Source organism: Ursus arctos, unplaced genomic scaffold, assembly GCF_023065955.2.
Source record: "Ursus arctos isolate Adak ecotype North America unplaced genomic scaffold, UrsArc2.0 scaffold_18, whole genome shotgun sequence".
Taxonomy (NCBI): domain Eukaryota; kingdom Metazoa; phylum Chordata; class Mammalia; order Carnivora; family Ursidae; genus Ursus; species Ursus arctos.
In genome coordinates this window covers 37,782,124-37,806,463 of record NW_026622852.1, presented here as the reverse complement: position 1 = coordinate 37,806,463, position 24,340 = coordinate 37,782,124, and the positions used below count along the sequence as shown (strand labels likewise).

The following is a 24,340-nucleotide window of genomic DNA, read 5'->3' as shown; positions in this document are numbered from 1 at the left end:
GAGGGCGAGTCTAGATACAGGAGTTCTAGCTCTGTCCATGGTCCCTTCCACAGACACACACCGCTGCTCCAGCCAGAAATGTCTGTCCTGAGCTCCCCGGTGCAGGCAGACTCGTACTTCAGCCTTTCTCATCCCCTTATGCTGTCTTTGATTTTACACACCTCTCTGTCTCTGGGTCAAGACTGTGAGCTCCTTGACAACAAGAGTTGTCTCTGATCTCTGCATCTGAGCGCACCTGGCCCTGGGAGCACGCTCAACATTCGATGGGTGAATTGGAGGGCTTGGCCCACGGGAAAGGAGACTTTTCCTCCAGAAAGGAGAAGTAGCGAAGGTGAAGATTTTGCCTCCTGGGGTCAGGACCCCTCTGAGATCACAGAACTCTCCACCCTGGTCATTGTCATTGCGTGGTGAATAGTGATACAGCTCTCTAAGATGACATACCTTTCTCTTTTTCCTTTAAAGCAAGCAACCCGGTGATAGCGGCTCAGTTCTGGTAAGTGCCCCCAGACTCTGGGGTACAGCTCTTCTCTCTAATTATTGTCTTTATTTGCAATGTTGACTTTTTCCTTAATATAATTAAACCACAAAGTGAGTCATCTGATGATTTTTCCCCCCTTTTTCTGCTGCCTGGCTATACCATCCTCCTGGTTTTCAATAAGTACACAATAGAATGTTCCGAGACAGTTTTTTTTTTCCTTTTTAAAATGCAGCTGCTTTGTTTGCATAGCTTTGTGCTTTGGTTATGACAACGGTGGGCGATAAAGGTGAGAGGAGGGTGTGCGGCCCACTGTGCTGATGGCACGGCAGGCAGTGATGGGAAACAAAGGCTGAGCTCTTGAGCCAAAGCTCCACGAGAGCAAATGCTGGATCCACGGGGTGACGTGCAGGGTTTACAGTCATACAGCAGAGCAGCCCTTTACTAAACACCTTTATTGAATGTCCTGCAGACAAAAGAACATGTCAAAAGGCTGAAACTCCGGCACAGGTGTGAGCAACCTTTTCCTGTAAAGTGCCAGATAGTAAATACTTTGGACCTTGGAGGCTATGCTATCTCTTTCGTGACTGCTCAGCTCTGTTGCGGGCACACAAAAGCAGCCGTAGACGGTGTGTAAATGAAAGAACACAGCTGTGCTCCAATAAAACTTCCCTCATAAATGCAGGTGGGCCAGGCTCGGCCCACGGGGTGTGATTTGCCAGCCACTTCCCCAGCACAGGTGTTCTTGATCTTTGCTGTACATGGAATCACCTGGTGAGACTTGAACCCCGCCCCCCCCCCCAGCCACTCAGCCAGACCATGCCTCAGGCTAATTGCTTCCATTACGGAGAGGGGGACCCAGGCATCTGGTTTTTTAAAGCTCCTAGGTGATTCTGGTGTGTGGCCCGGGTGAGAACCACCATACCACCTCCCACAGACCTCTTTTTTGCTCTCTGAAACGGCTGTCATGCTAGAGGGTCACAGGCTGTAATTGTTTTGGCCCTGGTGTCCAAGCTCCAGCCACCGGTCGCCCAGTTGAGTTAGCTCCTGGGTCTTGCCCGGCACAGGTCTCGGAGATCTCAGAGATGAGCACAGCTTGACTCTGCCAGGAATTCCGGACAGGTGGCAGGGCCCGGCGTGGTGGGGAGTGGGTAGCAGATGCCCTGGTGGGTGATGAGGATGCGGGCCGGGGGACCAGGAGGCCCCCGGCCTCTCCCCCAGCCTTGCTTCCATCCAGCTCTGCGGCCTTAGGCCTTCCTTCTGGGCCTCCTTTTTCTCATGGAAAACGAGGAGGTTGGGCAAGATCAGCGTTGGTCTTCACTTTTTTAGCCTTCGATGTTAGACCCCTGGAAGAATCCTTACCTGGAAGCCCAGCTTTGAGCACAGAACGAAAGTGGAGCTGCTCTGGGTGAAGCCAGGCAGAGAGGAGGAGGCTGGGCCTGCCTGTTCACCTGCTCCCTCTCCCCCAGGCAGCCCCAAGACACCTGGCAGGGCCCCAGGGTGCTAGAGAACACGACTAGCCCCTATATTGCACAGCTGGGAACGCGGCCTTCTGTCTCTGATTCCGGGCTCTACCTGCAGCGCCATTCTGCTGGGGGGCAAGCGGGTGACTCTTGTGTCTGCGTTCACGTCTCAGCACCTGAAGAAGGGGCTCCAGAGTCCTGCCCCCTGAGGGAGGGAGGAGGTCACCGGGTTCCTTCATGGCTTCCTTGCAGGCCCGCAGGCACGCCCGTCTCTAGGATCCCCGTGGCAGGTAGCCTGCGCAAAGTAGTCACACCTTTCTGCACCTGTCAACGTGTCTTTGATTTCTCAAGGGCTTGTGAATTACAACATGTCTTTCCTTTGCTTTCTGAGGAAGTGACGGCTTTGTTTTTCCCTGGTAAAATTATATTTTCCTTTTAGCCTCTAGTGGAAATTATAGATATATTGGGGACCAAAACAAAAAAAATGCCCACTAGGGGAAAAAAACACAACACAGTAAATATACCCTTTAGGAACAAATGAGCTAATAACCACTGTTTGCAGCTGTTCAGTTGCTCTTCACGGCCTGTGGGATCCCGGGGTGAGTAGGATTGCTGTGGGATCCAGGGCTGAAATTGTGCTCTGGGCTGCAGAGGTGATACCAGAAAAACAGCACCTTGCAGAACACTTACCCTTCCTGATGAAATCCAGCTAGAGGTGATTCTGGCCCCGAGCCTCTCTGTGCACTCGCCCTCTCTGAAAACTGGAACACAGAGCCATTTAGACCCCAAGCTAGACTCATAACAATGAAATGTTTCTCTCATTGTTGGAGAAGCAATAAACCTTGATTTCAAGCACACCACCCTAGCAACATAGCCCAACGATTGTGCCGGGTTTGTGGTTTTCCTGGTAGATGCCAACCTTGCGTATGAAACATTGCATTTTATGTGTGAAGCCAGCCTGCTCCGCCCATGTATATATCTCTTTTTAATTTTTTTTTTTTTTTTGCCAGAATAGTTATACTTAAGAGTCCATCAAAATAGAATCACGCATGTGGAGCCTGGACCATTTTTGCAGCCCCTCAGGGAGCCTACTTGGCTTTGTGGAAAGTACATGGGCTTTGGGATGGAGCACATGTCCCTTCCAGTCCTGGCCCTGCCACGGTCTAGCTGGCTGGCCCTGAGCAGGTTTCCTCACTTCTCTGTTAGGCAACCTTTCCTTTATCTGTAAAATAAGGTGGTACCAGTTATTGACCTCATAGCCTTGTCGTGTGGGTTAAATAGTAACAGATGTGAAGTTCCCAGTACAGAGCCTTAAATGGAATGAGCGAGCGTTCCCAAGCGAGCGGTGGCCAGAACGCAGCACTGTTGGTAGCCGAGGGACCCAAAGCGGTAGTTGCCCAGGAGTGGCTGGTAGCTCTCCCTGAAGTTGGAGAAAGCTCTGGCTGGCCACCCAGCAGTGCCCGCGCAGACCTGGGACGGGAGCTAAAATTACTTGGTTTGTCACCGAAACATGACATCATGAGTGGGATTCTGGAATATTGCCTTGTGTGTCTATCTGTGAGCTCGAAAGTGCCGAACGGAAGTTGCTGTTTGGTTGCCTTGGTTATATGTTCATTTAAACAGCTAATAACCAAAAAAGAAATGGTGTTCGTGGAGGTTCCTAACAGGGTTGGTAGGATTTGTCGATGATTGTTAAATAAATCACTAATAATGCCACTTTACAACCTGTTACGTTACGATTTTTCCCTTCTTTTCTTTAGCTCTAAAACAAATCCCGAAGTCCATAATTACCAGGTGAGATACTGCTTTTAAAGATTTTCATTAATACTTCTTAAAGTTTCAAAATTTTCTACATTCAAGCAGTCATTATGCTTATAGTCAAATTTCAAAGAAACAATAGCAAAACGTTTTTTGTTCGTTGGCGGGTGGCAGGGGTGTTGTTTTTATTTTTTTGAGAAAACAGTAAGAGGAGAGCCTTTTTCCGTGACCCCTGGTCCCTCTTGGTCATTTCAGCTGGGCCTTTTTTTTTTTTCACATTGTCAGATGGTCAACAGCAGGGACATATATTTAAGTTTCTGGGTGGTCAAATACAACCTCTTAGGGGCACTCAAGCGAGACCGTGTTTTGTCAGTGTGTTCTCGGCCTCGGGAACATGAGTCCCCTGAGATGTGCCTCTGGGAAAGGATGTCTTAGTCACATGTTTGGGGAATGGTGTGTCCTTCATTCCCCTTTTTGGATCCTACAGTGCCCCTTCGGGTGTCAAAAGCACTGAGAAATCCTGCAAAAAAGACACGATTTATTTATATATTTTTTAAGCCATTGTTTCCCCAAATCATTTGACTATTGAACAATCCCTCCCTATTAGAAAAACAACAACAACAACAACAACTAGCCTCTCACCTCCCTGCCTACCTGTTTTTTGGATAGTGTAATCTGTTAACATCAGCGGAGCATTGGTTTCTAGAACCTTCTTCGTAGGGCACTGTGCCAGGCCTCTTGAGCCTGCAGAAGGAGCACAGAGAGAGGTTTCCCTGGCTGGTGTTCTGCTCTTCTACTGGGTGGCCAAGCAGGGCCCCCACCCCCTGCCTGCCCACCCACCAGTACCTGGGGGTGGCTCTTATTGGCCATTCACGGCCTTCTGCAACCTGGCTCCAACCTGCTTTTCTACAGTTACTCCCCCCCTCCTTCCAGCTCCTCATCACACATCATGTGTTCGGCTCTCAGAGAATCACATAATCATTGCCCCATAATTTCTTCCTGCTGTTCCTTTGTCTGTGTTTCCCTGCCTGAAATTCCCTTACCTCTCTGTGCATTAAAATATGCTCCAGAGCCCCCTCAGAAGCCACCTCGTCCATCAGGGCCTTCTCCCATCCTCTTGATTGATAATCACTGACACCAGCGGTCCTCAGTCCTGCAGCTGCACAGTAAAACCATCTGGCAGGGGCGCCTGGGGGACTCAGCTGGTTAAGCATCTGCCTTCGGCCCAGGTCATGATCCCAGGGTCCTGGGATGGAGTCCCGCATCGGGCTCTGTGATCAGCAGGGAGCCTGCCTCTTCCTCTGCCTGCCATTCCCCCTGCTTGTGCTCTCTCTCTCTCTCTCTGTCAAATAAATAAAGTCTTTAAAAAGAAAGAAAGAAAGAAAAAGAAAAAATAAAGAAAGTAAAACCATCTGGCAGGCTTTAAAAACATAACTGGTTATTGAATCAGAAGCTCTAAGATGGTTTGGGTGTCGGACAGCTTCTGAGCACCTGAGGTGGTTCTGAGGAGCAGCTGGGGACAGTGCGGGACAATGTGTCCCTCACCGGGTTCCTGCTTAGAGGCAGCATCTGTGTCTGATGACCTCCTCACTTGGGGCCGTATTTCTTGTGCTGGGTGCGTTCGGTCCAAGGACACTACTGTCCTGTCAGCAGTCTGGTTTTGAATGTCCCGTGTAAGAAGCTACTCCAAAGGCGCTCACCTGGGAGCATTATTCTGGTTAGTGTCTTTCTCGATCTTTTGTTACTGCAGATATTAATTCCTTAGATGGGGGTGGGATCCCAGTGTATGTGATCTTGACAAGGTCTCCGAGGTATGTTTCGGAAGAATTTTGTGATATCATCTTCTGTACGTGACATCGTATTCCTAATGTGCAGAACTTGGACGTGACTTCTGAGTTTGGGGGAATAACATGCAAAAAGTGCTTGGAACCTGGTAGGGGTACAGCCAAGTTTCCCAATCTCGATGCCTTCTTTAGGTTCTTGAATCTTCTCGGTCACAGGTTGGCTTTTTGGTTTGGAGGGATTTTCAGGTGTGAGAGGCTAGCTGGGGGGGGGGGGGAGGGAAGAGCTGTGGATGGGTGGTCCCTGCTTGAAGGCATGGAAAAAAATGAAAATAAAGCAAAGCCTTCCCTGCCCAGAGAGAACATAGAGACAGTTGTCCGTTGGACTCCAGGCACGAAGACTGTTACCTAGATGTTGTTCTTCTCATAACAACTTTGGCAACCCCTGGTCCTCTACCCCTTGCCCGTCTTAGAGGTTCTGTGTTGCTCTGTTGAGGTTTGGGAGTGAGTTGACTAGGAAGAGAACGTCCTGAGAAGTGGCCTAATCGGTAAGCATCTGAGTGCTGAGAAGGGTTTTTGGGATGATGGGCTTGCAGCTTCCATCTTCCTGCGAGCTCAGCCAGCGGCAGAAAGGATGGATTGCTGCGGTTTTGATAAGGATGCTGTTGACGTTCGGGGAGGGACAGTTCTTCACTCTGGGACTGTCCCGAGAGTTATAGGATGTTTAGCTTCCCTCTTTCTGCCTGGTAGTTAAAGGTAATCCTGTAGTCACCGTGACAAGCAAAAGTGCACATATATATTTCCAATTGTCCCCAGGGGAACAGAACTGCCCTGGAGAGAGCCATCTGGGTTATCATTTAAAAATGCTCCTTGACAGCTTTAGAGTGCGAATAAATTTCCAAAGGAGACATAAGGAAGCTTTGGGAATATCCTTCCAGGTCTTTATGGATGAGATACCCACCTTGCACTAATGAATCTGATTCGATTGTGTTTGAAGACAGTAGAACAGAAGTTCCGTTTCTATTCTGGATTATTCCCTTCTGCTGGAGATCCAAATGGTGGAGCCTCATCTGGGGACTCGTTGTGTGACCAAAACCCTTGAAGCATTTCAGCTCTGGGCAAATCATCTAAACTCTAGGTCTCTGTCTCCCTGAGAGAGGTCTGCTTTCACATTTGGCTCCTGAGATCTTTTCTCCAGATCCTTTTTCCTCTAGCATGTCATTTTGGGGGCTGCACACTTCGCTTGCTGACAGGTATCTTTGAAGGAAAGAGGCCACTAGAAGACACAATAGGCAGGGAGGGAGGGTATCTTGATTCCTGAAAACTGAATGAACAGAATTACTGAGAATTTTCCATAATACAGAACAGGTTTCTGCTTATTAACCAAAACAGCAGGGGAAGGAGAAGAAGGGGAAGAAATAATTAAAAGAATAATGGTGGCAAGACTGTAGTGACTGTAGTGGAGGGTCTAATGTGCCCCACAGAAAGTTTAGCCCTGAGAAGCCCCCGTGACTTCTGGCCATGTCTGGGGCCGCCGCCTGCTGCAGGCCAGAGGTGGACAGACAGCCCTGCTACCCAGCCAGGCCCGCCTTGTCTTCACCTCTGGTCCTTTTGTGAGTCACCAGTCTGGATCTATTTTCCTATCTTTAAATGGACTGATTCCTTCCTTCCTCCCTCCCTTCCTTCCTTCCTTCCTTCCTTCCTTCCTTCCTTCCTTCCTTCCTTCCCTCCCTCCCTCCCTCCCTCCTTCCGTGTTATCAGGATAATAAGTGCTCTGGGTGGTTTGGGGTTTTGTTTGGTTTTGATGGCGACCGGCTGGGGGCTGAGGTTTGGTACTGGGTTTTGGATCATAGTTTAGAAAGTTATTCTTGCTCTTTAAACAAGGGAGAAAGAGACCGCCCACAGTCCTGTTGCCTTGGTATCCCTGTCCAGTTCTCTTGTGTTTGCAGATGTCACTGTTACGCACAGTTGTTGTCATTGCCAGCGATGAAAAATCGTTTCTGAACAAAGAAATTACTTACCATTCTCCCCGTATCTTGGGTGTCTTCCGTCTGTTCTTTTGGGGGAGATGGATATTGCCTGTTCTGGGCGCTCTAGGGGACCCTTTCCAGGCAGATGCCTTGCCTTCCCCAGCCCCCCAGCCTTTGTCGTGGGGAAACGTGATCGTCCTGGGAAGCCACCTCCCAGGCAGGGTTTAGTTAGAGCCTTCCATTCACAGCCCTGGGCCCCTGAGCTGGATGCCAGTGAAAAGAGAAAGTAAATGAAGACCATTGAAATCAAAAGGTCATCGAATAATCGAGTTTGGTATTTCATTTCTAGCCTCAGTACCATCCCAGTATCCACCCCAGCCAGCCTCGGTGGCACCCTCACTCTCCAAATGTAAGGTAAGTGCTTGAGCTCACAGAGCTATACTTTCTTGAAAGTTCTCCCTTTGTCTGGAAAAACTCGGATTCTACCTGCTTTTGAATCGAAAATCTGCATCAGAAACCGCTGTTAAGAGTTGCATTTCACGGCAGAGATGAATCATTGGCCAAGCAAAGGAAGCCAGTGATGAGTCTGGATTTACCAAAGTTGTGCTTTTTGAAATAAAAATGAATTGGGTTTTGTTTTTTGGGTTTTTGTTTTGTTTTGTTTTTAGGCATTCTAACCTCAGATATTTTTGGTTTGGTTTTGTGTTAGAAATGTTACTTAAAATTTCTAAGTAACGTTTTCCTGTCCCAAGAATTCAGTTACTAAAAATGTGCCTCAAGCTTGGGGATTTTTGTTGTGGGTTTTTTGAAAGGACTTTTTTCAGGGGTGGGGTGGGGGGTTGTTGGGGTTTTTTTTGTTTTTCGTTTTGTTTTGTTTTTTGTGACAGTAGATCTTTTTTCTAAACTCAGGGGTCAGTAAACTTTCTCTGTTACGAGCCAGATAACCAGTACTTTCAGCGTTGTGGTCTCTGTCACAACTCCTCAACTCTGCCGTTGTGGCTCAAAAGCAGCCAGAGACAACCCAAAGTGAATGGGCGGGGCTGCGTTCCGATAAAACTTATTTATGAAAACGGACGGTGAGTGGGATCCAGCCTGCGGGCCGTGTTTCCTCACCTCTGCCCTAACCCACCACAGTCCTTTCCAAGTGAACTGGCACCTGCCTTGCTGGGTTTTTCATTAGGCTTGAGAGTGTTTTGATGCCAGCTTTGTAAAGGCAAACGTTCCTTTTCAGATTTGAATTTTAGATCAGGCTTAATTGGTGTTTATGTGTGAAGCGCTTTCTGTTGGTGAATTCACTTTGCATAAAGTTATTTCTCGGTGAGGTTGCTAGCCTTGCTGCTTGGGAAAGGACGGAGAGAATGGAGTGATGAAAATAAGTCCATGTGGAGCAAGGCAAAGGAGAGCAATTAGTTCTTGATGGTTCTTGCCACTTTTGTTGGAGGACTTTGGAGGAGGCCCACATTGCAGTTTTACCAATAGCACTTGATACTCGGGGAACTTTTAAAAGCTAGTCAGCCCAGCAGAGTAATAATGAAATGTTTCTGTATTGCAAAGGCAGTTTCTCTTCCAGACATAAGAAAACGGGAGAGATTTCTAGAAACGCTATTTTTAGTAACCTATTTTTACAGAATTTTAGACTTCTTTGTGCCTATTTTACCACATCGGGTTCCTCCTGAGGCACGACCTTGCCCAGCAGTTCGCAGAGGGGAGTCTGTGGGAGGCCACGACAGGGTCCTCTCCGGGCGGCACTGGCCTCCCCTGCAAGCTTGCTGATGCCTATTCTTTGCCCCAACCCAACCCTGCTGGATCGGTGTCTGGGGAGAGGGCCCAGCATTCTGTGTTTATCAGGCTCTCCAGAGTTAGAGGAGCACTGCCTGAGGTACCTACCCCAGGAAAAGAGACTTCCTTGGCCCAGCACTCCCGGCAAACGCTGCCTAAGCCGTTCACAGCGCCCATTAGCAATGCGCTCACAGCCCTGAGAGGTGCCTGGTCAAGGACCCCTTTCCACCTGACTTTCCCCAGACTGACTTGCTCATCAGCGTGCCCTTTGAGAAATGATGGTATGGCCGTGGAGCGGGCTTCTCTCGACTTGGACGTTGATAGATAACCTGCATTCTGAATTTTGAAAATACTGTAGAAAATCCATTCGTTTCCATCCCCATTCACATGGCTCTTGGTTTCTCCTGCCCACCTCCCTCACGCTTGTGTTGTTTCACTCACATTTCTGAATTTTCTTCCATCCCTCCCGCTAACCATTCACTCTGCCAACAAAACAGGCCATGCTTTCAGGATGACAGGCCGCTGCACTGGGGAACATCGGCCAGTGAAGGTGGCAGCCATTCCGATTATGTCCACGACCAGAACCAGAAGAACTTAGGAGGAATGCAAAGTATGGTGTATCGAGATAAACTCATGACTGCACTTTGAGAGACTGAAGCACCTCACCTCCATTCATCATCATAGTGTCCTTACATCCCATGAAAAGTGTCTCGGCATCACATAGATGTGTTTGCACAGGTGTCTTTGCGGAATAGTTCTAAGAGGTGTTCCCGGCGTCCGTGTAAATATTTGCAAACAAGCACAATCACTAGTCATAGTTTACTGTTGACTGCATTCTCAATGAAATGAAGGTAGTTAAAGGCTCAGGAATCATTTTAATATTCTGATTTTAAAATTGGAGTAAAAGTCCGAGTTCATCGTATTGCTATATACTTGATATTTCTTTGTTATTTAATGAACGGGACCAAATAACACCAGAAGAACATGGGAAGATAGCTCTGCGGAGAGCCCCGCACGGTCCTGGGGTGAGGAGGAGGCCGCCAGGGCCCAGCCCCGGCCACTTTCAGAGAACGGACAAGCCCCTTCTCCTCTGTTGTCCTCCTTTGCCCGTCTGAAAAGAGCGGGTTGGACTAAATGACCGCCAAGCTCCTTCCAGCTCTACAGTTCTGTGATCTATGAAAAGCTAATATTTTAGTCTGAGGATCTAACATTCCAACGAAATTTTTCAGAGGAAAACTGCAAAATTCCCTTCTCTAACAGAGGGTTACCCCTTTCGGAAGCTGAATAAAGTAAATAACCGGTTAGGTGGGACGTGCATACGGGGAGGCTTGGAATTTCCTATCTTGAAGCAGTCTAGCCACTTTGAATCTTAGCAGTTTTACTGATCACAAATTGCATAGCATCCATTTTGATAGAACTTGCTGCTCAAGAGCGAGAATAATTTTTTAAATTATTGATTGGTGCTGCTAACTTGCATGATTTCAGAAGACATAATTATGAATACACACTGTCAGAATTTATAGAACTTGAGGCTTGGTTTTTACCCTGGACTTCACTCTTCTAAAAAGCGACATGCAACCCAAGATCCACTTATGGCTCAAATTAAAGTGTCTAGGATTTTAACGACGCTGTGCGAAAGCATCCTGTGGAGTAGGATGGGGTGGGGGTCGTGCAGTCATTTCGTAGTCCCAGCTAATCAGTGTGTTGTCTTCCAGGGTAGAGCTCGAACCCAAGTATTTATTTCCCCCCATTTCAAGCCACAGGTCAAACATTTTTTTTTCTCTTGATAGACCTGAGATATTTTTCACTAGTATTTTTGTGAAAACAATTCTTAAACGCCATTTTCATACGTGTAATTGTAATTTGGCCCATTTTAAGCCTTTTTAAAAAAATGTATTGACATTTCTTGAGATATTTTACTGCTAGTTGGTTACCACAAAAATCTGTCCAGAAGGAGGGACTCAGCTGCATGCCCTGCACAGTGGAGCCAGTCCCCTATAAACTCGTCCTGAGATATCTGTCTACAGGTGTATTCCGTTTTAGCAGATGTTCGATCCTCAGTGTTTGTGCTGCATACAAATAAACGTGTTCCGAATCTTTTAATCTTACTGAGACATTTTTACAAATGTGTTTCCAAGGAATAAAGATTATTCTTGCTTTTTTTGGACTCCATCTTCATTTACGTTGTGCAGAAGGGTCATGTGCGGATGGTGTAGGCCACGGGGCAGTGAGCGTTCAGAAGTCTGAAGGTGAGCGTTCCGTTAGGTGACGTGGAGCAAGTTCATCTTTGAATGAGGCTACTCTTGGGAAGAGTAGCTCTGGTAGGCACAGTGGCTGAAGCATTTCTTCATCTGGTGCATCTGTGGTGAAGGTTCTAGTCCCTGGTCATAGGCACCGAGCAGAGTGAAGTGGTGGCAGAGTGGGTTTCCCCCCTTACAGTCCTATGCTGAGGGTGTGGCTGTTTGTCCTGGCCGCTGCTGCTGTTCCTGGTGGAAAGACGTCCAAACCTGTGTCTGTGGCCTCCTGGAGACTGTATACACTAATACCCTCTAATAAATACCTTTCTGCTTAAAATAACTTGAGTGGATTCAGTTGTCTGCAACCAAGAAGTCTAACCAGGATTCATCCTTATGACCTTCTCGTTGTTAAATGACGTGTATGCTTTTCATCCGTCAGCTTAGTGGGCCTTTCTCTACTGCGTTTGACGGTGGTGGTCACTCACTCACGGCTTCTTGGAACTCTGTGCCCTTGGTTTCTGCGATATCTGGCTCTCCAGCTCTTTGACTTTTTCCTCAGTCTTTGGAACAGCCTCTCCGTCTGTCTTCCTATTAAATGTTGGTGTTTTCCAGGGGTCCTTCCTCTGCCCACTGCCTTTCTCACCATCACAGCCGATTCTGGGTCTTCTCCTGCTGGCGCCATTTTATGGCTGTTGACCCTGAAGTCATTTTTGCTAATCCAGATCACGCCATTGAGTTTTTAGACTGACACTTCAACCCGTGTATCCCATGTACACCTCAAAGTCATGTCAAAAAATCAGATTCATCATCTTTTACTGGAGAAAAAAGAAGAGACTTCCGCCTGATTCTCTCTCCTCTCCCCACAAGAAAAATGTATACACACACCAGCCGTCGCTCTTCCCCCTGTTGCCACCCGTATCCAGACAGTCCCCAGGGCTTTGTCAACCCTGATCTTGCAGCAGCATCGTCTCTGCCTCAGAGGTGCTCTTCCTGGTCTCCTTGACTCCAGGTTCCTGCCGAGCTCATGGTCCTCAGAGTCGTTCTGATGATTGACATCTGCCGGGGTTCTCCAGCACCCATAGGGTGAGGTCCAAGGCTGCCTCTGTGGAATTCCTTTGCTGTCTGCTTCCATTCTATTGCTCTAGCCTATTTCGCCCCATTTCTTACCCTCCCATTTAAATTTCTACACCACGAAGCGGCTTGTCGTTCCTGGCATGCACCATATCCTGCTGTTGCTCCCATCTGTACTTTGCAAATACTGTTCCTTCTGCCGAGAACGCTCTCACTCCCAACCCCTTTGCCCAACTCCTGCTCGCCCCTTATGCCTCCGCTCAGACGCAGTCTTCTCCCCAGGACTCCTACCACCCCCATCTCTGCAAACCGGGTTAGTCTCTGTGTTCTACTCTATGCCTGCCCCTCAACCCTGCTATATCAACATTGCCTTCACTACTTTACATTACAACTGCCTCTTGTTCATCTCATCCTGGAGGCTGCCTGCTTGTTAAGTATGAGCTTTGTCCCATATCTGCCTTTGTTCCCCATGCCTGATAGCAGGTGCTCAAGGAATGTCTGTTCAGCAAATGAATGATTCCACATTCATTCTAACAAATGTCTAACCAGGGGCGCCTGGGTGGCTTAGTCAGTTGAGCGTCTGCCTTCAGCTTGGGTCATGATGTCAGTGTCCTGGGATGGAACCCCACGGCAGGCTCCCTGCTCAGCAGGGTGCCTGCTTCTCCCTCTCCCTCTGCAGCGCCCCCTGCTTGTGCTCTCTCTCTCTGTCAAATGAATAAATAAAAGCTTTTAAAAAAAAAATGTCTAGCCAGATAACAGGCAGTCTGTCATCTCTGTGCTGGTCCGAAGGTACCCGAAGAGCTGTACCTAGTCTGGGGTGTCGTGTTTTGAGTAGGACATTGACCACCAGCTATATTCTGGCTTCAGCTTCATCATCTGAATACGACCCACTGTGTCTGCGGTGTTCTCGTTCGAAGCGTCGGTGTCATGATGAGCATTCGTACGACAGGGCAGGTGATACTGGAGATCTACTGGAAACCCCGGTAGGTCGACCTGGATCCGCAGTAACGTGGAGGGACCGTCAGCCAGATGTGTGCTCCCAGCACTTGCGCGCATCACTTCCTTTGATCTTCCCGGCCAGTGTGTGTGGTGGGGGGCGTTCTCTTTTCTCACGTGGGGAAGCTCAGGCTTCGGGTTTAACGGAGTAGCTTGCGCATCCTCACACATGCAGTTCCGACTCCCAGCCTGTGTTCTCGGCCCCTGGGCTCTGATGCTTCTCACCGACGACCATGTCACCCTTTGGGACCCTGTCGATCTATATATATCCACGAGACCATTATTAGATTATGTTGAAGAATTCACGTCCCCGAGATCCGGTTACCAGCTAGAAAGCCACTCAGCACCACCAGCGTCCATATCCCTGCACACCAGTGGTCTAGTGACCTTGTCCATCACCAGTGAACTAGTCACCCTGTCAGCCTTCCCGGGGTCTAGTAACCCCTAACACCTTCCCACCCGTCCTCCGGCAATCCAGAACCTGCATTCCTCCAACAACCCCCTTTACAAAGGAGCAGAGATTGAGCATTATTCTCTTCTTAGCTGCTCCTTATTTGAGGCGATCCACTGCTTCCTTCCCCACAGCTCCCGAGCTAGTCATTTCTTCTGGAGTATTACCTGCCTTGCACAATCAAGCTCGGACTCCATAATTAGTGGAATTGGCTCTTTGTATTTTGAAACTTGGGTACTTACCGGTCTTGCAGCATCTCTTATTTTTCTGTGACTCCCTCAGAATATCGAACCGTGACCTGAGAGTGTGGTCAGGTTGATGTAATCCATATGGACTGAAAGACTTGAAATTGTGCCAGGCGATTATCTTGGCCTTCAAAAACCTCTTGCCTTTTTCATTCCTTGGTCTACCATTTCCACTGAAAATGGTTCTCCTTAACAGCAAAGATGAAGGAATAAGGACAGTGTGGGAGTGCTGCTTTCTTTTTTTTCTTGCCCGTTAATACGGCACCATCCTTCCAGGTCAGTGACTCCAGCCTCCTGGGTCCGGGTCTGAACACAACTAATAATAGCTCCCTTTTGTTGCCCTTGACTTTCCAGCTTTTAACTAGTCCTTTAAGATCCGAGCTCATCAAAGAACTCCCTGAGCCGCCATATTGATCCTTTGGATCGATATTTCCCAAACTGGGCTCTAAGTCAATTCCCTGACTGTACTGAATCTTCCAAAAGGACCAGGTAAATACCGTAAATAGGCTTAGGGATGATTCGCCTCTGCCATTTCCCTCCGGGAGGCAACCCACAAATGCCCAGGCAAGGCATGGGGCGGAGAGAGGGAAACCGCGGACTGCTATTAAGGAAAGAGTCCCTTTGCACATGAAAAGTAGCACATTTTTAAGAGGCCCCAGGGGTATCTAAAGGGTGAAACGAATGTGAAGTTGACATTCAGCTGCGCCTCAGCAAAAGAAGTCTTAAATAATTCTGCAAATTGGCCAACTTCCCCAAAATTAGCCAAAGAATGGCTTGGACAGCTTATTAAAAATGGAAATTGCTAGGCTGTATTGAAGTGGTTGGTGGTGAGACGTAAGGAACCTTCATTCGAAGTCTCCAGGTGAGTCCGCGACAGACAAGTATACGACCTCCCCGTGGAAAAGCACAGCTTCCTAGCTGGCTTGCCCGTGTTTTATTGTTCAATTTTAATTCATTTAGAGGCGAACTCTTTTTTTTTTTTTAAAGTAGGCATGATATCAAAAAGTAAGCAGAGACTCATAAGAAGTATCTAGACAGGTCTACTCAGCATAGTGTTGCACTTGCTTAGGTTCATAGTGAAGCAGAAGACCGCGAAAATGCTAGGGTTTCTTTATATGGCTTTAATTTCATCACGAGCTCCCCTCCCCCAAGTCAGACCGAATCTGCCGTTGTTCTGCTCTGAAGCAAGGGGCTGGAGAACTGTATCCACTGGAGAAGAAGATGGACTAGACACACCAGCATAAGGACCCACGGCAAGATTAGAACCCATCGTGGGGAAGTAGCAGAAGCCTGCAGAAGTAAAATGGCAGGCTGTTGCCCGCCGATGAGAGGCAGACTGCAGGTCCGGTGTGGAATGGTGACTTTGCTGGGGGCAAGAGCCCTGCAGTTCTCCCACAAGGTGAAATGGGAATCCTCTGGAGTCTTGCACGCGTTGAATCCCAACTTTGCCACTCACCAGTCATGTGACCTTTGCTTCTTCTCTGTGCCTCCTTTTCCTCATCCCCACATGGAATTAAAGGACAATGTGTATGGAAGGTGCTTTGCACCATGTTTGATGCTGGCCAGTAGTAGTTTTTGGTGGGTTTTGAGATGTGAGGCCTTAGCAGTCCATGCGGTTGGAGACGGGTCAAAGAAATTCAAAGTTGCACTCAAGGAATGGTCTGTGTTAAAGGTTGCTGGCTTGAGATGTGTGGTCTAAGTTTAGCAATGGAAAGGGGTGCTTGGCTCCAAGGGAAAGATCAAATGGGAGAGGGTTACCGCAAAACATAAAGACACATCTCTGAAACTCTAACAAGCTAAGAGCAGAAACGCCGTGGGGATCTTTTGAGACGGGATAAAAAGAAATGAAGATGATATTTTTGTCTGAGAATACTAGAAACTAACCGTCCAGGCGGAATGTAGACAATGCTTTCCCATCTGCAGACGGCAAAACAGGTGGAAGAAGCAATTGCTGAGACCGCTGAGAATTCATTCTGCTGGTACAATGGGGACCCAGAAGTTGGGAGAATTGAAACAGCATCCGCTCCGTTCCCAACTTGTCTAACTTAGGGTTTCATCTTCCACAAAACAGTGGAGACTTTTAACAGTCAGGAGACTAAATAGAAAGTCAGTAATAAAGGGAACTGCTGTGCTTTTTCACTTATTTTAGTAGGTAATACAGTGGTAAAAATTCAGGTAAAAATATCTAAAAGTGACTTTTCCTTTCCACCTTCTTATTCCCTAGTTCCATAGTTCTCCCCAGATGCAAACGTTGTTGGTGTTTCATCGTGTCAATCTAGAGCTATTCCACGTAAAAGCAAACACGTGTCTGTATTTAACCAATCAGGATTGATGGTCATTTAGGCTGCCCCAAATCTCTAAAATTACAATTTTTCTGCTATCCTTGTACGTTCCATTTATGCACTTGAATAAATCCATCTGTAGGTAAACTCCCTGGGAATAGGGGCACTGGCTAAAAAGGTATGTGCATGTTTAATTTGGACTTTGCCTAAAGAAATTTCACTCTAGATACTCTGATTACACTTTCTCCCCTGGGCCCCCCACCCCACCGGCGATTTGACAGGGCCTCCGATCCCACAGGGGGCAAGCTCCTAGCCTTAACGAAGTCTTTTAAACCTTTGTTAGTCTGATGGGTAAAAATAAGAATTTCCATTTTAATTGTATTTCTCAAGAAGCAAGGTTGCATACCTTTTCATCTTTTTGAACGCCATTTGTTACTTGTTTTCTCTGAACCGTCTGGAACCTGTGCTCTTACGTGGTGCTCTTTAATAAAGACAAGGCTGATGAAGTAAAATTAATCATGACATTAATCATGACAAAATTAATCATGTCATCATAGGCTTTTTAGTAGCGGAGAAAGGGAAGGCTGAGAAGAGTTGATATTTACCAGACATTTTTTGAAAGCAGATTTCCAGAAGCTCAGGTAACAAGCAGCATGATACGATGCCCTGGAGATCAGAAGAAAGAATACGGACAGCATAAAAATAGCCAGGGTAAAGGATTTGATTTCTAACACCCATCTTTGCTTTCCTGTTTGGGAGTTTGGGGAGAACTTTCCACTCCAACTTCTTAAATACCCACTCAGACATGGTGAATTTCCCTGGTGCATTGACCAGGGAAGCAAGGATTTCCTTTTCGTCGCAATTAAAGTCCTAATTTATTAGGTCTGAAATCCCACTGTATCCCAAGACTTGCCAGCAGTTTTATTGGAGGAAAGGCTGCAGAATTTAAAACACCAAAACTGCTGCTGTCCGGGCAGTCCGCTAAACAGGGTTAGAATAATTAGAGGAACATCCCCGTAGGCTCGTGTTGTAAGAAAGCCACAGAACCTACCTAATCATCCCCTCCTGGATTGTGAATGGCTCACACGTTCACTTTCTGCAGCGGAAACCTCCAAAGCAAGAGGTGTTGCTATGCTAACGGCTGCACCGGCGCTGTTCCGCGGCTGAATAATGGATGCTGTATCTATTTTCAAGGCAATTAAACGGGCCCTTAAAATTAGGTCCAGTGTATAGCTTCAGAAGCTAACTAAGGATGTTTACGAGAGAAGCTTCTGGAAAACCTGCAAGAATTGTGCAACAGAGAAAGGATCACTTGAGGGAATTTTAAAACCCCAAAACCAAAATAGATGAATCCTCATCTGTATCACCGCAGGAACACATACCAGTGTTCAGCTCCAGCTCCTTCCCACACTAGTATCTTGTGCAATCAGAATGTCTAAACCCTGCCCTCACCAGAGCATGCATTTTCTTCGTCTGGCTTGAGCTTCATTCTGGAGTGAATAATAGTTTAATTTCATTCATTCTGGCGAGTTGGATGGTGTCTGCAGAGTGGAAAAATTACGCTCAGCTCATGCCCAAGTCTGCCATAGCTCTTTCACTGTGCAAAGACTGGCTCCTTAGACGTTATTCTGTACAGCTAATAGCTGCACGTTCGTGGCAATGATTTTGTCTTGCTGCTCCTTGAGGGCTCCCATATGATACTGTTTGGGGAGGCATTTAAAGCAGTGGCTAGGGGCGAGTCTGTTAATGCCATTATCCACCTGAAAAAAAAAAATCTTCATTTAAAGCAAAAAGTGGGCACTGGAATGCAGAAATGAGAGACCAAAAAAGTCCCTAAGAAACCAAGAAGGGAAAGCACTGTTAGATTCATTACAAGTGAATGCTGTAAAAGAAAACAACTATATTTGTGTCAGTATTTTTTTTAAGGCAGGAGAGATTGAATAAACTCTTAGTCATGAGCCTCTGCAAAAATGAACTCATGAAATATTTATTCTTTGGGCTCAGATCCTGAAATTGATCCGGAATTGCTAAAATCCTAGATTTCACCACATAGTTTCTAAAACCCTTCCTCACAGCTTCTCCATGCCTCAAGCAATCAGATATTATAAACTTAGTAAGAATCACATTAGGTTAAAATGAATTTTCTAGCAGGAAGTTTGTCAAAGCCTCCTAACCCACTTACAGCCATTTACTGAAACCATTTGATACCAGTTTCACCAAAGGAAAATTCCAGACTCAAAGACAGGGACACATATCCTACTCTATCTCACAGGACAGAGACGCAGCCACCAAGAAACCTGGAAAGGCTCTCGTGGCTCCTTAAGACGTGGCATATTTTACAATTTTACCAAGGCTGTTTAATGTTAGGAACCACTGAGGAGCTTCCGACCAAAGTAAAGCTTTTATGAATAAACACTTGATAAATTACCTACGGAGAATTACAATTTCATGCTCTACAACATTTATTCAACAAATATTTACTGTGTTTCTATGCTGTGCCAAGTACTATAATAGGCACTGGGAATTGATGTCGAAGAAGACGCTGCCTTTGGCTGTAGACGGTTAATAAACTAATCAGAACAACAGCTACCGATCTTATGGACTCAGACATTACCTGTGCTAACACTGGAATTAGTTCCAGGTTGATTGCTTGGAAGTTGGCTTGAAAGAAATACAAGTTGAGAAAACTTCCGTCTGCCAGTTAGTCTATATAAAGGAATCTAAACCATGCCAAAAAATATAATTTTGACCTTTTCAGACAAGAGGAAAATGAGGCCATTTCATCTTTTCTCTCTAGTCACTTTTTTAAAAAATAAAACCACTAAGTTACTGTAAGAAATCATCCCTAATTAGCAGACCTAACATTCATAATGTGTCACATTTCTAAGATGTTGATAACAATTTTCTTCTCAAACCCATTATGAAAAAGGTGTAGTTTTTCAAATATACTCTCTACTTACGGCCAAATAGTATGCTTGCTTGCACTGAATTTAATAAGAACTTGTAGCAATATGTTAGTCTAATGACCCACTCTGTTCAGTCTCTACGGAATTAACATTGAAGGAAGTGACAGGTATCCTGGAAACCATGATGAGTAAATGCACCTTCTTTCATCTCTCGGTCGGACATGGCACAGATCAAATTATTTCATTGAGCTGTAGTTCCTGGCATATAAATATGTAATAAATGTTTGTCCAAAAATGCAGTGTCTGGGGCCCAGATAAGTGAAATGAGTTACCTGAGGTCACATAGCTAAGCGGTAGCAAAACCAAAGATAAGTGCCCACCAGTGTTCTTCTAATGTCGTTGTAATGCTCCTTTCATCCACCAGGCAAGGCAGTCTCTCAGCACTTAAGAAAGCACTGGGCTCGAGTCACGTTGCCTGGGTTCAAATCTCAGCTCTGCCGTTTACTAGCGGTGTGACTTTAAGAAAGTTAAGTAGTCTCTCTGTTACCATTTCCTTACCTGTCAAATAAGGATAATAATAATTGTCCCTTCTTCAAATGGTTGTTAGAGGATTAAAAAAGTTAATTGATGGCACGGTGCTGGGCAACCAAAAATGTTAGCTTTTGAGTTTTTTCCTCCGTGAGTATTTAGAGAGCATGATTAATGCACCAGTGTTCAGCCAGGAAGTATGATTCTGGCTGACACCATCTGCTGTAAAAACATGGTAATTGAGGAGATTCTGCTAAGAGTCCCAATCGGAGAGCCGCAGTTCAAGCTAATGGACAGGGTGTGGACTAGTGGAAACTTTTTCTTGTCCTTGGCACACAGAGAAAATGACATGTTTGTCTAGCACACTGGGGTAAGCAGATAAGACAGTTTGAGCTGCAACCCCATCCAAAGTCCATTCGTTGGGAAGCTCTTCTGAGATATTTGTCGATATCTCCCTGATGCTTTAGCTCTGATTAGGAATGTGGAATTGTCCCCACTTAGGCTAAAAGTGACACAGGAGCCGAGCCAGTTTGCCCCAACCAGGCTCCTCTAGAGTGTTCAGAGAGCTTGGGTGCTGTGTAGGCTACATAAAGCTGGTCCTGCCTCTGAGACCCCTGCTGTGGAGTTAAGACAGGTGTCAGGAACAGATAAAAGAGTAAGCCTGGGTCCAGGCAGCACACAGTAAGTGCAGTGAGCAATTTAGACAGGAAGCCAGAGGACTTTGGATAGAGAGGATACTCACTCTGTTTTCCTAGGAGTGACTTTAAGCTGGCACAATACCTACGGGGGATTTCTTGGCCATCCAGACATTGGCATTTCATTAAAAGCAGAACATCTGTTGATTTCTTGGCCTTCCTTCCTGATTACATAGTTGTTTGGAAGGTAGAAGAAACACTGCCAGTATTACTACTATTAATTCTGGTCAGCAAAGAAGACTAGGTTGGAAATGTGTAAGTGGCAAGATCCTTGGCGGAAAAAATGACTCTTATGTCTTGAAATTGTTAATACAAAATGAGTGGAGCTCAGGGTTTAATCCTTCATGTCAAAGAGAAGATGGGTCTAAAAGGGAATATCTTTCAGATGGACTATGAATATATCGTAGATCATCTGAAAGAGAAAGGCTTTTAGGGACCCACAATTTAAAACAGTATTTTAAATAGAAGGATCATATAAAAAATGAAGGGGTATAGACCTTTTTTTAAAAAGGGCTTTTAAAGTTTCGTAGATGTATGGTTTAGTTGGAACAAAAAGATGAACAATTTAATGACAGCCATTCTTCTTTTTCTTAAGATTTTGTTTTTAAGTAATCTGTGATAGCCATTCCTGAGGATGTATATGAGATTAACAGGACAGAAGAAACACTAAACTTCCGTTTTGCTTTTCTCCTTTACAATAAGGAAACCAGGCAAAAAATACTAACTGCCGAGGGTGAAAAGAACAAAGAGAAGGAAACTGATGTCCAAGATGAGAGAATAGTCGGGAAATACTTCGCTCTTTTGCAATTAGTTTAAGCCTTCAGGCTTAGAAAAATGGCCATGGGGAATACTGAGAGAATTAGTATATGTCATTGCTGAGTTAGCATCACTCTGCTTTGAAAAACTATGGAGTCTCGGGGAAATGGCAGAATAGACAGGGAAATGTCATACAGTTTCTTGAAAAATGAATTTTAAAAACTGGACTGATAAGCTTGAGGGTGATACCAAGAAAGATTTTTTTAAGCACTTAGTTAAGGAAGTAGTGTTCACTTAGGAATAGCAAGGATTCACTCAGAGTAAGTGGTGCGAATGTTTCAAGATTCTTAGTAGGCTGAGAGTAAAAGGGCTGTCTCTAACCTGGTTAAGTTGAATGTGTCAGAAACCAAACTTTAATATTGAAACACTAGATAATTTACACACTTAAGAAATAAGAATGACTGTTAATATTCAACATCATCCTGGGGACCTTACCAATGCAATAAGCCAAGAAAACAAAATAAGCAATAAATGCCAGAAAAGAAGAAACAAAATTTACGTGATTATCTAAAATACAAATGAATTATAGTTAATAAGACAGTTTAGCAAAGTGGCCAGAAGCAGAAATATCCTAAAGTCAGTAATTTTGCATATCTAGTAGTATAAAATTAGAGGAAATGTAATAATAAATGAAATCTTATTTTCAATTGTGACAAAACTGAAATACACCGAGGAATTAAATTAATAATATGTTGCTTATCTTTGTGGAAAAGTCAAAAATTCTAACTGAAGGACATTTAAAAAGATCTGAATAAGTGATGAAAATTTTCCCATTCCTTATGAATAAATTCTCCCAGATCCATAATATTTAATGCTCCAAATCAGAATTCCAGTGGGATTTTTTTGGTAGTAACTTGAGTTGTAAAATAATCTGAAGGAGTAAGTGCATAACAATAGTCAAAAAGAAAACAGAAGAGCAATGATGTGGCAACGGGAACAGGATTTGTCCGGTCAGATATTTAAAATATATATATTAAAACAAAAGTAATTAAGACAATCTGGTGCTGGTTGAGTAATAGATAAATAGATCAACAAAAATAGGAAAAATCCAGAAACAGACATAAATACATGTCCAGTATTTTCACCGTACGCATCTCTGACACAAGCACTTTCGCTGCAAACATTTTCTCTGCGTAACAACTTGGCTGTAAGGCAATTTTGCCCTAAAATATAAAATCGTGATAAATAAAAGAGGGACATTCATTTAAAGACATAGTGAAACATGAAAAATTGAATAACAAAAAAAAACTGAATAACAAAATTTAAAAGACTTTACTGCCAAATATAAAATATTTGAATCATCAAAAATGTGTAGCATAGAATCATAGCAACCTGCACAAATAACTGATTTTATTTTGTAGGTTGTACTTAAGCGCTTGTCTTCCAAGTCTTCTGTTCATAGTATTATATATATGTTTGTTTGTTTGTTTTTGGCTTACGGATTGGTCTCCTCATTCGGCATTGCAGTTTTACTTTTGTCCCTAAGATTTCTTCCTTCATTGACAGAGCTTTCAGTTTCCAAGTGCTAGGGTACGTGTTTACGGCTGAGCTTTGTATTGTTTCCTAAAAGTCTTCTTTTTTTTTAAGATTTTATTTATTTATTTGACAGATAGAGACAGCCAGCGAGAGAGGGAACACAAGCAGGGGGAGTGGGAGAGGAAGAAGCAGGCTCATAGCGGAGGAGCCTGATGTGGGGCTCGATCCCATAACGTCCTGAGCCGAAGGCAGACGCTTAACCGCTGTGCCACCCAGGCGCCCCTCCTAAAAGTCTTCTACACCGTTGTTTTGTTCTTGGCATATTGTTGCATGACGGCTGCTGGATGCTCCAAAGTTCTATGGGAAAAGTGGAAGAAATGCTAAGCCTGTAATGCATTTGTAACTGAGCTTTGTTAATAACATTGCAACTGATGTGTTATTTTCTAGCATAGAAAATACACGTGCGGTCTGGCTTTATACTGTCTTTTTTCACACTTCCAGTAAGTTTTAACACCGTATTTTCTATCAAGTTGATATATGTAGTTACCATCCATGAATTTAAGACCACCACATCTACTCATAACGGCATAGACCATTTTGAGGGCTAGCTAGGATTTGTATGATAGAAAGATGCGAACTTTGCCAATAGAGAAATGAAACCCACCTGTCAGCCAGTTGTGTTCTATTTTACAGCAGAATTCTCTTACAGCCCATTAGATATGCAGTGAAAATGGGGTGGAAATTCTCACAGCGGAGATGTGTATGGCAAAGGTGTTTATGGGAAAACTACCTAGAATCCGTGGTGGATACGGTGTATCGGTCACGGGCAGTCAGGAAAACCAAAACTGCACGAGACATTTCTTACAGAGGGAATTTCATACAGGGAGTTGGTTACACAAGGGGTGAAGGGCTAGGAAGCTAAACTGGACCGTGAGGCAACCCAGAGATTAGCTACACTAGAACTAGAGCTGGCGGGACAGAGGGACAAAGGGAGGTGGCAGCGCTCCCAGCGCCCAGGAGCAGGGCCACAGGGAACTCAGAGCTACTGCTGAAAACATCACCTAAGGCAGAAAGAGATGGGAAGAAACACCTTGACTTATCTCCTTTTCCCACCTTCCAGCCTCTGCCAGTGCCTCCCACTGGCCAAGCCTACATAAAAGCCAGAAGGGCAGGGAGCCTGAGAAATGTTTTTCCTTGGAAACACAGCAGGTTGGGGCAGAGCAGGGATCTGAGAGCTCTCGGAAAAGCGACTGGCACATGCAGAAGATGGCATTTCAAGTTAGCGGGACAAGGATGAATTACTCCTTTGGTGATGTTGGGACAACTGGCTCTTCATTTCAGAAAAAAAGTGAGAACTTCCCCTTACAAAATGCACATCAGCTCTTCTTCCCTGTTGGCTCTTCCCCAGGCT

At 45.3% G+C, this 24,340-nt stretch overlaps 1 protein-coding gene across 3 annotated transcripts in view; it reads left to right on the top strand.

Moving 5' to 3' along the window:
* EPB41L4B (erythrocyte membrane protein band 4.1 like 4B) overlaps positions 1 to 24,340 on the top strand; it is a 126,723-nt gene that overhangs the window by 62,766 nt on the left and 39,617 nt on the right. For 2 of the 3 annotated variants that reach the window (XM_057313650.1, XM_026506568.4), the window contains exons 13-15: positions 463 to 493; positions 3,699 to 3,732; positions 7,797 to 7,861. In XM_057313650.1, coding sequence (XP_057169633.1) covers positions 463 to 493; positions 3,699 to 3,732; positions 7,797 to 7,861 — 130 coding nt within the window. Of the gene's footprint in view, positions 1 to 462; positions 494 to 3,698; positions 3,733 to 7,796; positions 7,862 to 9,723; positions 11,388 to 24,340 lie in introns of those variants that run through there. The other variant, XM_048223206.2, reaches the window with a different exon arrangement.